The sequence below is a fragment of the Schistocerca gregaria genome, chromosome X, assembly GCF_023897955.1.
Source record: "Schistocerca gregaria isolate iqSchGreg1 chromosome X, iqSchGreg1.2, whole genome shotgun sequence".
Classification (NCBI taxonomy): domain Eukaryota; kingdom Metazoa; phylum Arthropoda; class Insecta; order Orthoptera; family Acrididae; genus Schistocerca; species Schistocerca gregaria.
The window spans coordinates 149809709-149824344 of record NC_064931.1 but is presented as its reverse complement, the minus strand read 5'-3'; the positions used below and the strand labels follow the sequence as shown (position 1 = coordinate 149824344).

Genomic DNA, 14636 nt, shown 5'->3' with positions numbered 1-14636 from the left:
TGGTTTTCAACCAAATTATCAGTAACTTTTCCTCTGCAGAATTAAATGAGAGCAATATGAAATACTTTCAATTTTGCACAGAGTTGTAATGTTAAAGGACCAATTTACAGAGATATTTTAAATACGTTAAATTCATAGAAACCGAACAGAAATATAAATACCTTTTGCAGTTCTTCTTCTGTCGGTTCTTTCTGAGGGCGAACGACTTTTGTATAACTTTCTGATAAATTATCAGATTTAACAAAGATATCAGTAACTTTTACAAAACCATCATCATTTTCATCGTCACCACTTCCCGATGATTCTGATGGTGGATCATTGATCCAAGCATCTAGGTCAAGTCTGTAATGAGAAGCAATAAACTATGGAAAATTACAATTTGAATAGCTGGATGTGATACAAGATTTCAACAGTGTGCAACAGAAGGCAGACACAATATATTTAGAAATGAAATTAATCCAATGCAGCAATTACTGTGTTCCCTCAACTTCAACAACAGAATTCATTACAGCGCCTTCTATAAATTTCTACGAAAATGCATAGTGGAAGATGAAAAATGAAAATCTCTGCGAACAAGGCAGGAAAATAAATTTTCCCGGCATGACGACGAAAAGCAGTAATGGCAGTGATGTAAAGTGTCATTCTGATGACATAGTACAAACCATACATTGAATATCACACTGATATTTGACCTAGTGAAAGTATTGTATGGTGTTTTGAGCATTTAACTGGGTCTGTTAACATTGTAGGCATGCCAGGGTGACACTGGTGATATAATGTGTGCAGTTGAGTAAGCTGCGAGCCTGCTGGAGGATAGACAGTTCTTCCACCCTACCTTGGTAGCAGTGACATTCATACACAATTGCTGTGTTGACCAGTAGAAGGCTACTATTAAAATACACTGTCCAGTAACATAAATATAACCGCCTGTCAAAAGCCGGAGCCTCTTGCAGCGTGGACCACTGCGAGACTTGTAAAAAAAGAGAGAAGGTACCGACAGGGATGTGGAGCCGTGCAGGCTATAGTGCTGTGGGCAGCTGTGCTAGGTTTCTTGGTTGAAGATTCCCACAGATTCTTGATTGGGTTGAAATCCAGGGAGTCTGGTAGCCAGGGGAGTAAAGTGAACTAATCCTGGTGTTCTTTGAACCACGCACATATATAGCAAGCTGTTTGATACAGTACATTGACATGCTGGGAGATGGTATCATGCTGAGAAAAAACAAACTACATATAGGCCAGACAAGGTTCCCAAGCATAAACGCATACTTGTGTTGATCTGTTGTGCCTCCAGAATGATGAGATCACCCAGGGAAACATTTCTCAGCCCATAACACTACGTCCGGCCTTAACCATTCCAACCATTGTTGCAGGGCTGTACACATCAAAGGCCATCTGTCCGATGGAGCATAAAACACGATTCATCTGGAAAGGCCACATGTTGCTATTAAGTGGATGACCAGTTGCAGTACTGGGGTGAAAATGCCAGCCTTTGTTGCTGATGAACAGCAGTCAGCATGGGTGCACGAACTGGGCACCTGCTATGGAGGCCCATACACAGCAACATTTGCTAAACAATTATTGATGAGACGCTGCCAGTAGCCACTTGGTTGATCTGGCTGGTGAGTTGCTTAACAGCTGCATGTCTATTCATCCATACAAATCTCTGCAGCTATCATTCACTCATGTCACCTGTAGCCTGTGGTGCACCGCAGTTGGCACTTTGACCGCATGAAGCCAATGAACATGCCCTTTTGGACATCAGAAAAATCGCTCCATTTCTGCATTACGACAAAGACAGCACTGTTTTCCACATCCGACCGACATGCTTCACATACCATCTACTGCTAGTGCTGACACCTGCCATCTGTGAGTGGTTTCTGCATGTTGACATTGAACATAGTTGGTGGTCACATTAATGTGACTGAACCATGTATACGAGGAAGTGAAGTACAGGACCAAATCTGGGACACGATTGTGTGGGGGACCCAAAGCATGAAATGAACACTGTCAGAGTATCTTTGTCAGTGTACATTCAGTAGCTGTGCTTTTGTTTTTGTGAAAGTGTGTAGTGTGCTCATCATTACTATTGCTTAAAAGGTACTGACTAGTTTTTATTTTCTTGTTTATAGTTTTGATAAATCCTCATCTTAGTAATTATCTTTGCACTGCCTACACCACTAGAGTCTTGTTGTTTAACCTCCTAATATTACAGCCTCCTCGTAGTTTCTCAGTTCATTTCAAACTGCTTGGGTTACTACAGTCAGTCTTGTTATATGAAGGTAGTATCTGTTCCCAAAAGAACAGTTACCATTATTGACCATGCAGCTTTCGCTAGAATGAAATGATAATTAAATGGACACCCTAGCTGCAAAGAGGCATTGATATACTTAATAGGAGACATGTTGAAAATGTGTGCCCCGACCAGGACTCGAAACCGCGATCTCCTGCTTACATGGCATACGCTCTATCCATCTGAGCTCAGATGGACAGAGTGTCTGCCATGTTAGCAGGAGATCCCGGGTTCGAGTCCCAGTCGAGGCACACATTTTCAACATGTCCCCTTTGAAGTATATCAACGCCTCTTTGCAGCTAGGTTGTCCATTTAATCATGATTTCAGACAGTCTTGTTATACAGTTCTGCATATAGGAAAATAGACAGGGACTTCTTTTGTGTGTGTGTGTGTGTGTGTGTGTGTGTGTGTGTGTGTGTGTGTGGACAAAAGAGAAGCTGATCACTGTCCAAAAACAGCTAGTGGTTTTATTGGCAATAGTTGACCACTGGGGCTGCAGTGATGTTGGGCCAACTCTGGCAATAGCTGTGATACTTCTGGAATCCCATGGAAATCCTAATATTCCTGTGCTTTCCAAAGAACATTATCTGGGTAATTTGTCCTTGGCTGAGGATGAATGTCAGACAATAAAGGGTTTAAATGTAACTACACAGAAGACAGATAAGTCTACTTGCAGCGTGCTTGTCACCTTATGCCTTAGCAACAGATATTAGGCATCGCTTGCCTTAGCCACCATAAAGCTTGGTCTGTTGAGACTGGTCAATTTTCCAGAAAGAAAGCATAAGCAAAAAGAAGATCTACTTCCACATCTGTACCCACACTCAGCAAGTCACTGTATGATGCATGGTGGACAGTACCTTGTGCCACTACTAGCAATTTTCTTTCCTGTTCCACTTTCAAATAGAGCGAGGGAAAAACGACATCTATGTGCCTCTATACAAGCCCTACTTTCTCTTATCTTTGTTTTCCTTACACTAAATGTACATTGGCAGCGGCAGCATTATTCTTCAGTCAGCTGCAAATGCTGGTTTAAATTTTCTCAATGGTGTTCCACAAAAAGAAGATTGACTTTCCTCCAGAAATTCCCATTGGAGTTCGCCAAGCATCTCCGTAATACTTTCGTACTGATTGAATCTACTGGTAACAAATCTAGTACCCCACCTCTGAACTGCTTCAGTTTCTTTTCTTACTCCGAACTGGTGGGGATCCCAAATACTAAAGCAATATTCAAGTCCGGATTGCACTAGTGTTCTACATGCAGTCTTGTTTACAGATGACTCACACTTTTCTAAAATTCTCCCAATAAACCAAATTCAACCATTTGCCTTCTCTACTACAAATCTTACATGCTTTTTCCATTTCATATCATTCTGCAACTTATATTTTTAATCGACGTGACTATGTCAAGTAGTACATTACTAATTGTGTATTCAAACATTACTGGATTGTTTTCCCTACTCATCTGGACTGACTTACATTTTTCATTTAGAGCTAGCTGCCATTCAGCAGACATTTGCTCATTCCATGTCCTATCACTTTGCAACATTATGCCTAGATATTTAATCACATGACTGTGTGTGACAAGCAGCAAACAACCAATACTGAAATTGAAGATTACACAATTGTTTCTACTGCTAATCTACATACATGTACCTTCTTCCTCATTTAGAGCAAGCTGCCATTCATCAAACCAAATAGAAATACTATCCAAGACACCTTATATCCCCTTACAGTCACTCAATGGTGACAGTTTCCTGTAAACTACATTGCCATCAACAAATAGCTGCAGATTGCCGTTCATCCTATCCATGAGATTGTTTACGTATATAGAGATCAAGAGCAGTTCTCTGGGGCACTTCTCGATATAACCATGTCTCTGGCAAACACTCTCACCTAGGGCCTACTAAAGAAGTCTTCAAGTCACTTACATATATGGCAACCTATTCCAAGTGCTCAGACCTTTGTTAACAATATGGAGTGGGGCAGTGTGCCATACCAAACTCTTTTCGGGAGTCTAAGAATATGGAATCTACCTGTTGCCCTTCAAGCAGGGTTCATAGGATATTGCATATGGAAAGGAGAAGCAGAATTCTGCACAAGTGATGCTTTCTAAATCCATGCCCATTTATGTCTCAAGGACATTTATTATTTTTTAACTTGGAACATGCTCAATAAGACTGCAGCCAACCAATATTAAGTACACCGGTCTCTAATTTTGCAGGTCTGTTCATTTACCCTTCTTATATACAAAAGTCACCTGCATTTTATTCCAGTCACTTGAGACTTCGTATTGGGCGAGAAACTTGTGATAAATGCAGGCTAAGTAAGGGGCCAACGCTGAAGAGTACTCTGCACAATTGAAATGGGATTCCATTCGGACTTGGCAAACTATTTGTTTTAAATAAGTCTGCATGCTTTCGTGGCCACTGTCACTGAAGTTACAATCTTCTGGGTTATTAGGCTGTGTCATGTTTCTTCTAAAATGTTCGACGTTTCGACCCCTCTGCTGGGATCTTCCTCAGAATCTTTTGGTGTCCACTACTGCTAGAACTCTTTCACTTGCTTCTCAGCTCGAGAGGTGCCTATTTCTACATCACCCATACTGAGGTTTGTGTGATGGTCAGACAATGGTATGTCTGTACAATTCTGCTGGATGCATGAATTTTTAAACATGAAATTTAAAACTTCAGCATTTCTTGACTGTATAGAAGCCTTCCACCGATTTATTGATTTTGCACAGGACCAGAATTTTCTCAGGTTCCAGGTACGCTCTTTCGCTAAGCTATGATGGTCGTCGTACTGTAAGCTTTGGTGTTTATCTTTTTATAGATGCACGTATTTATGATCTGTTGGCATTTCCGTGTCTTTTTCTGAATTTAGAGTGCAAGAATCTCTGCTTCCTCAAGATTTTTTAAATTTTCTTATTAAATTATAGTGGCCCTTTTTCATCATTAACCCACTTGTTCAGTATCCACTTCTCTAGAATTTAATTTACAAACAGTTTAAACGTTGTACATAATTCCTTTATGATGATCATATTGGAACTAAATTGTGTCTGTTCATTGTCTAAGTAGGGTGCTAACAACTGCTTATCTGCTCGTTTCAATATAAAAACTCCTCTTGCCATATTGATAACTTTATTAGCTTCAGTAACCATCATCACTATGATGACATCATGAACACTAATCCCACTCTCTACATTATCTTAACTTTCTCCAGCCACAGGTATGAATTTAGGATGGCATCAGAACACAAGCAAAAGCCATCAGTGGTGCCATCATAAGGAACAACTTAGAGATGACTGCACCCTGTGCCCTCAATAGCCACAAGCAGGATCTCCTTCACATCGCAGATGAGGCCTCCTGGCAGATATACCGAGTGCACATTGGACTTCTTGCCAGGCTTTGACACTATTTCTCTGAGGGGGATATATATCACGCCTAACATTGGAGCTCATAGTTATTAGCAAATCCCTCCCCACATGTGCTAGCTTGGTCTCTGGTGAAGGATCAGCCACTTGTGGACTCAAAGGGTGTACATGCAAGACCTAACAGGTGGCCTCCACCCTTATTCTTTGCCTTGAGTGACAAGAATGCGGCATAGCCAGTGCCCACACAACTTATCATTCACCATCATTATTGTCAAAATCATTTGAAAATACTGCCACCTCACACTTCTTTACAGGTCAAATGATGTCACTGGCATCGGAATCATCGTCAAAACTATAAAAGCACTCATTCACAGAATCAGCCAGATATTCATTCTCACTAGGAACATCTGAATAATCATTGTCATAAACCCTGGAAGTATTTCAGAATCATTCGTTTCCTTCTATTTTCTGAATAGGGTCATCTCTAAAAGCAGGTGGGACTTCCAAGACACAAACAGTAACTATTTGGAATAACAAAATACAATCAAGATGCTAAATAAGCGAAAAGGACATGAATGCAAATAACTTTGATACATCGACTACTGGTGTAAACACCTAAATAGACAAAGTAGTTAACACATATAGCAACAGATGTCATCTGAGACAGTGTTTAGAAAACAAGAGTTATCTCGCGATTCATCCATAACAGATGGTGTGAGAAATATAAATAAACTCGGGTTCCGTCTGAAATGAGTTAATGCAACAAGTACTCTAGGGGTGTGTTATAAGGCTTTACCATTCATGATGTACAGGATGTTTACAATGAAAGTCCATATGAGCACGCATCTGAAAAATCCTTTCTTAAGGAGTTACATAGGCTTATCACTAATGTTCCATGTGCTATATTTAACAACATACATTTACAAAAAAATTTCTTGAAATGATGTCCTCCTGCTTTGATGTGTACTCTGAGCCTGTGTCCAATGCTTTGATCTACTCTGCTGAAAATTCCTGGAGTGTGTTGTATTTGGTCAAATCCATTATGGCTATTCTCCCTCAGAAAATCAATATTAACTGCAGGAGTTGAATACACCAAGGATATTAAATGACCCACCAAGTAAAAATCCACTGGATTCAAATCTAGTGATTGGGCAGCCCATGAAATGAATTACCTTGACCAATGCATTGATTCAGAAATTGGTTAACTGAGATACAGACATGTTTGAGAGTAAAGTGCAGTGGCTCATCATTGTGGATAGACCACATCTTTTGGCTGATGCCTAAAATTCATGCGCACGACCCATTTAAGCTGGTATAAACACGCTGGGTACACTGTTTTCCTCCTTTTGTGTCTGCAAAGTTCGCCATGACTGTCTCAATACAGGATCATGCTCTGCTTGTGAAGGTCTATTACAAGAATGAAGGCTGTGCACACGTTGCTCTGCAGAAGTTCCGGACGCTAAAGGGTAAAAAAAAAAAAAAGAGGCATTGGTCAGATGACTGTTATGCGTTTGGAGAGAATGATTCGGAAATTGGGAAAGATGGGTTCTTTTGGTGTGTAGCCTGGTAGAGGAAGGAAATGAACTGAATCAACATCAGTGGAAGCAGTTGCCACAGCAATGCAGGAGGAAATGAGTGGTGGTGTGCAAACGTGTAGTGCATGGAGAATTGTCCGAACACTGGTCATACCCATGAGCATGGTGCAAAAATCCTACAAAACATCCTTATTTGCTATCCATTCTAAATTACCCATGTGCACGAGTTGCTTTTTGTTGGCCTGCCAGCAAGAGAGACCTTTGCTTTAGAATTTCTTGCTTGCATGGAAGTGGACAATGATTGGTCGTGGAAGATTTTATGGACAGACGAAGCCCACTTCCATCTGACAGGATATATGAACACACAGAATTATCAAATATGGCAACACAAAATCCACACACAAATCAACCAGTAGCACTTCATCCTGAAAAGGTCACTGTGTGATGCGGGTTTATGGCATCATTTACCATAGGGCCATATTTTTTCGAAGAGACAGGTACTTCAGGTCCTCTTACCTGTACCGTCATTGGTAAGCGCTATGATTGTCTTTTGCGCAACCATGTCATTAAAGCTATCCAACAGTGTGTATGTGAGGGTGGGATCATTTTCATGCAAGATGACGCACCTCTGCACATTGCAAATCCAGTTAAGCAGCTGCTCAAGCCAGAAAATTATCAGCCGCCATTTCCCTACAGCCTGCCCATCTCATCTACATCTACATCTACATCTACACGACTACTCTGCAATTCACATTTAAGTGCTTGGTAGAGGGTTCATCGAACCACAATCATACTATCTCTCTACTATTCCACTCCCGAACAGCGAGCGGGAAAAACGAACACCTAAACCTTTCTGTTCGAGCTCTGATTTCTCTTATTTTATTTTGATGATCATTCCTACCTATGTAGGTTGGGCTCAACAAAATATTTTCGCATTCGGAAGAGAAAGTTGGTGACTGAAATTTCGTAAAAAGGTCTCGTCGCGAAGAAAAACGTCTATGCTGTAATGACTTCCATCCCAAGTCGTGTATCATATCTGCCACACTCTCTCCCCTATAACATGATAATACAAAACGAGCTGCCCTTTTTTGCACCCTTTCGATGTCCTCCGTCAATCCCACCTGGTAAGGATCCCACACCGCGCAGCAATATTCTAACAGAGGACGAACGATTGTATTGTAAGCTGTCTCTTTAGTGGACTTAATGCATCTTCTAAGTGTCCTGCCAATGAAACGCAACCTTTGGCTCGCCTTCCCGACAATATTATCGATGTGGTCCTTCCAACTGAAGTTGTTCGTAATTTTAACACCCAGGTACTTAGTTGAATTGACAGCCTTGAGAATTGTACTATTTATCGAGTAATCGAATTCCAATGGATTTCTTTTGGAACTCATGTGGATCATCTCACATTTTTCGTTATTTAGCGTCAACTGCCACCTGACACACCATACAGCAATCTTTTCTAAATCGCTTTGCAACTGATACTGGTCTTCGGATGACCTTACTAGACAGTAAATTACAGCATCTGCGAACAGTCTAAGAGAACTGCTCAGATTGTCACCCAGGTCATTTATATAGATCAGGAACAGTAGAGGTCCCAGGACGCTTCCCTGGGGAACACCTGATATCACTTCAGTTTTACTCGATGATTTGCCGTCTATTACTACGAACTGCGACCTTCCTGACAGGAAATCATGAATCCAGTCGCACAACTGAGACGATACCCCAATCTCAATCACCTTATTTTAATCTGTGTGACTTCTGGCTATGAGGCTATCTGAAAAATGTTGTGTTCCAATTGAAAACTTAGCTGCATTGGCGGCATGCATTGTGCAACACAGTCTGAACATGACCCCGGAAACATTTCCATCAGTTGTGGAAAATGCTGATTCTTGATTTCAATTTGTTGCGGAAATGGTGAACAGCATACTGAACTTTTTTTCTGCCAGTAACATGGCAATTGATAATCCAATTTGATTTTGATTGATGATGCTTTTTATGCAGTTTTCAGCCTCAAGACAATTAAAAACTGATTTTTCTCATCCAATGTGATATGACCTTGCCGTGGTGGATGGGCTTAGGTAACCTATAGTATCACATCTGTACACCCACACACACTGAGTAGTGCAGTTTGTTTAACGTCAAACATACACTTTAGGCATTGCTGTACGATTCATTTGTCATCAAATGATGATGCTTACAATGCCAGCTATTGCTAGATTTTGTAATTGTTTATTTTTCTTCTGCCATACGTTTTCCCCTTCTCCGATAATATTCCATTGCAATTTGACATCATTCTGACTAGTGGTGCTATTTCTACAGCAGTTTGAAAGTTTAACTGTAATTATAATCACCCTGTATAATCAGCTGGAGAATGTCAGAAGCTCTGTGAGGATGATACTTTTGTACAAACGAAAGATGCAAAGCCAGAACTCTGCAGCAAAAGACAAGAAGCCTGCAGGGAATCAATGCTTGGTGCTGGGACTAGCAATTGATTCTATTAAAAAAAAAAAAAAAAAAAAAAAAAAAAAAAAAAAAAAAAAAAGTAATGTATTGCACAGAAATAGGTCAAATGATCCATTACTGTTTGATTATACTAGTGGAGCTAAATCACTAGAAATGTTAACAGCTATAAAGTATCTACAAGTACGCATTATGCATCTCAAGTGGCCTGAAGGGCAAAAGCAACATAAAACCAATTTTAGCAAAAGTGGATCCCAGACTGGAATTAATTGCAAGAAGCCTAAGGAAACATAATTTGTACATGAAAAGAACTGGCTTGCAAAACACTCACTAAACAGATTCGTTAGTGTTGTTCATCAGTCTTATTTGGACAGAGTTAACCAAAAGTCGGGAATGACTTGACAGAAATCCATTGTGGTTGGGCCAGCTGCCTGGGTTCGCCAACAGAGGATTGATGAGTATGAACAATGAGAATTGGACATATCACTACAGATTAAGTCCAAAGAATAATCTGGAGAGAGAGAAAATCTGAGATATACTGTGTCGTCGTGTGGTGGAACTTATAGGGTGGCCATGAGCTCTAATTTGCTGGTGGAATGGTGTGGGGCACTGCAGCTCGTTACACAACTGCTTGCAGATGTACCAGCTCCACCTAGTGGCCAAGAAACAGCTCCATGCTCTGCAGCAGGTTTTCAAAGTTTTTACAGTACAGAATAGTAAGGGATTAAAAAATTAGAAAATTTTATTAAAACTCATTCACCTTGCTACAAGCAAAGTGTAGTCACACCAGAGGCAGAGACAGAACTAGGAAATAAGAAGTATGTTGCAAGTTGGTCAGGCCTCAGCGAGTTTTAACACCGTGCAAACACAAACACACAAACACACACACACACACACACACACACACACACACACACAAACACACACACACAAACAGAGAGAGAGAGAGAGAGAGAGAGAGAGAGAGAGAGAGAGAGAGAGAGAGAGAGAGAGAGAGAGAGAAAATACCACGGGTCAGAAAACCAATGCAAACGCATCATGCATATTTGTTAGCTCGTAAGGGGTATTGAAAGAAACTGTACCTATTTCATAAGAACCAGTATCAGAGAATCTACACCAGCAGTTAACAGCCTGTTATGCAAATGTAGCAGAATAAGGAGGACACGTGGTGATTATGAACCGAGTATCGTGTCTCTGTCATAGGGACTGATGGCATTCACAGTAATAGCACTCGATTCCACAATTACGATACTGTGGTGAATCTATGCCCTTGATATTCCAGAATAGTCTACAAACCAACCAAAGATGTACCTGAGATGAATGTCTTCGCCAGATGAACTTTATACTGTTTGCTGCCTCACATTGCTGATGGAGAAGCTGACTGCCTTACGACAACAAAACATCATTGAGTGCTGACAGCACTGAACTTCAGCACCGAACTCGGCAGCAGGGGCTTGTGGGGTCCACATTTCTGTTCAACATCTAGGCACCTCTGAGTGATGAAATCTACCTGGCTGGTAGATTGACTGACCACACAACTTCCGCCAATACCACATTGCAGATAAGTCATCTAGGGCCAACACAGAAATCAGAGTGGGATTGACCACGCTCCAGCAGCTAGTACGAGATCCTTCGTGCTGGACCATAGACACGGCAGCAGCGCAACGTGGTGCGAGATAATTTACTCTTAGCTTGGACCTGCAGACTATGAGCTGACTTGGCATCTGTCAGCAGGAATTCAACACGCAACTGAATGAGGCATCGGCTACAAGGTCGGTGTGGAACAAGATGACTGTAAACAAGGTCAATAAATAATTGAACTTTGACAATGTTTTACTATTGTCAGACACACTTCACAGATAACCAACTGCTATCCCGACTGCATGCAGAGGAGTCTCCGCTTGGCCCTCTGTATTATTTGCCAGACCTCAATACCAGAAGGCTGGAACCACTGTCTGATAAGATTAATTGTAGAGATGGAGAAGACCCAAAGAAGAACAGTACATTTTGTCACATGTTCCTTTACTGAGTGCAAGAACATTATAGAGATGCGCATGAAGTTCCAGTGACAGATCCTACAACGAAGGCATTGTGTGTGTGTGTGTGTGTGTGTGTGTGTGTGTGTGTGTGTGTGTGTGTGTGAGAGAGAGAGAGAGAGAGAGAGAGAGAGAGAGAGAATGAATAAATTTTCATACCCGTCTGGTACTTGAACTTTTCTCTGAGCCTTTGGTGCAACAGGGTTTAGTTCTCCAATAAATAAAGCTGCTAATTCACCAGCTATGTCTAAATCCCCTTTGTTCACAAGCTTCTCTATGTAAAGCACCAACTGTAGAGCTGAGCTGGAGCGTTCTTGAACTTCCAAATCTGCACTGGAAACAAACTGGGGGAGATTACTGGCAATCATTTTGCAAACCTGTAAACAGAAGAAAATAATCATTTAACATGCACAGAATAAACCAAGTCTCTGACAAGTTATTTACAGCAGAAAGGAACTTAAGCACATGAATAGTCTTAACATTTTAGAATGAGCAATACATTTACAAGAGGAATATAAACAAAATTTCCAGTCTCACAACCACATTTCTTTGCTTGATGAAACAAAACATCTACTGCAACAACATGAGCCTAGTCAGGTAGAATTGATGCTGTAAAGTGGATCACTTACAGTAATATGCTTACCCGCCATTGCCCTATGGCAATCACTCGGTATTGTAATCCACCTGCTGATCAGACCTGGATAATTACCATAAAGTTTGGCACGCACCATATGTGACTTCCACAACCACAACAGTGCTAGAAACCTATTTTGACACAATTAATACTGCCTGTCTGGCCAGGCTGGGCAACTGTCGAGGTGGCGAGTCATCAAGTCATCAATAGTCACAGTATCAACCTCTGCCACAAAGTTGCTGTTGTACTGCTGACATCCTGACGGAATCTGCTGCCAAGGGGGCCCAGTTACCTCCTGATGGGCTGAGGGTGAAACTGAGAACCCTCCTAGCCAACTGGGACACACAACAGTTTCAGTCACCGCCAGACAGCCACTGGTCTGAGGTTTGCTCCCTGGATGTCAGAGACAGTCATATCAGCTACCACGTACAGTAAGTGCCGATGTTGCTCGGCCACGGCTGGAACCAATGACTATGCAATGCTCCACTGACAGGGTCCATGCATCGGGGCCTGCTTTCCATCACCAACTGATGTGGGGCTGAGTTGTACTGGGTGTAACAAAGGGGTTATACAGCGTCCAAGTGACTTCTGACTCACCCTTGACCCACCATTCTCCACCAGGCAGGTCTATTGTAAAGCCCGATCCGTAATTTGGTATACACACAAAGACACCTCACTCCCACCACCCCCATAGTAAACAAGAATCAAAATATCAGTGGTTGTCTAATGTATCACCAGATTATATTCCTGTAATTTGTTTGAAGACAAAAACTTTATTAAACATAAAAATGATCAAAATATTGATAAACCTATAATAGTCATACACCAAGAATAAAACCATCCATATCCACATCATCAAAAAGCATTCAAATGCAAGCTCCGCACACACAATGCTACTTAATGTATGCAGTTAGCACAAAGAATTTAACACCACAATGACCGCCCCCCCCCCCCTCACACACACACACACACACACACACACACACACACACACACACACACACACACACACACAAAGGGAAAAAAGGCATAAAGGCATTACAGAAGAAGAGACAAACTTGTACACACCAATTAATAAGCATAATCTGATATATACAATCATAAATACACTCCTGGAAATTGAAATAAGAACACCGTGAATTCATTGTCCCAGGAAGGGGAAACTTTACTGACACATTCCTGGGGTCAGATACATCACATGATCACACTGACAGAACCACAGGCACATAGACACAGGCAACAGAGCATGCACAATGTCGGCACTAATACAGTGTATATCCACCTTTCGCAGCAATGCAGGCTGCTATTCTCCCATGGAGACGATCGTAGAGATGCTGGATGTAGTCCTGTGGAACGGCTTGCCATGCCATTTCCACCTGGCGCCTCAATTGGACCAGCGTTCGTGCTGGACGTGCAGACCACGTGAGACGACGCTTCATCCAATCCCAAACATGCTCAATGGGGGAAAGGTCCGGAGATCTTGCTGGCCAGGGTAGTTGACTTACACCTTCTAGAGCACGTTGTGTGGCACGGGATACATGCGGACGTGCATTGTCCTGTTGGAACAGCAAGTTCCCTTGCCGGTCTAGGAATGGTAGAACGATGGGTTCGATGACGGTTTGGATGTACCGTGCACTATTCAGTGTCCCCTCGACGATCACCAGAGGTGTACGGCCAGTGTAGGAGATCGCTCCCCACACCATGATGCCGGGTGTTGGCCCTGTGTGCCTCAGTCGTATGCAGTGCTGATTGTGGCGCTCACCTGCACGCGCGCCAAACACGCATACGACCATCATTGGCACCAAGGCAGAAGCGACTCTCATCGCTGAAGACGACACGTCTCCATTCGTCCCTCCATTCACGCCTGTCGCGACACCACTGGAGGCGGGCTGCACGATGTTGGGGCGTGAGCGGAAGACGGCCTAACGGTGTGCGGGACCGTAGCCCAGCTTCATGGAGACGGTTGCGAATGGTCCTCGCCGATACCCCAGGAGCAACAGTGTCCCTAATTTGCTGGGAAGTGGCGGTGCGGTCCCCTACAGCACTGGGTAGGATCCTACGGTCTTGGCGTGCATCCGTGCGTCGCTGCGGTCCGGTCCCAGGTCGACGGGCTCGTGCACCTTCCGCCGACCACTGGCGACAACATCGATGTACTGTGGAGACCTCACGCCCCACGTGATGAGCAATTCGGCGGTACGTCCACCCGGCCTCCCGCATGCCCACTATACGCCCTCGCTCAAAGTCCGTCAACTGCACATATGGTTCACGTCCACGCTGTCGCGGCACGCTACCAGTGTTAAAGACTGC

General features: G+C 42.5%; 1 protein-coding gene across 2 annotated transcripts in view; it reads right to left on the bottom strand.

Moving 5' to 3' along the window:
• LOC126298835 (AP-3 complex subunit delta-1) overlaps positions 1-14636 on the bottom strand; it is a 234114-nt gene that overhangs the window by 61079 nt on the left and 158399 nt on the right. For both annotated transcript variants that reach the window (XM_049990312.1, XM_049990313.1), the window contains exons 16-17: positions 11855-12072; positions 162-342 (exon numbers count right to left, since the gene is read on the bottom strand). In XM_049990312.1, coding sequence (XP_049846269.1) covers positions 162-342; positions 11855-12072 — 399 coding nt within the window. The remainder of the gene's footprint in view (positions 1-161; positions 343-11854; positions 12073-14636) is intronic.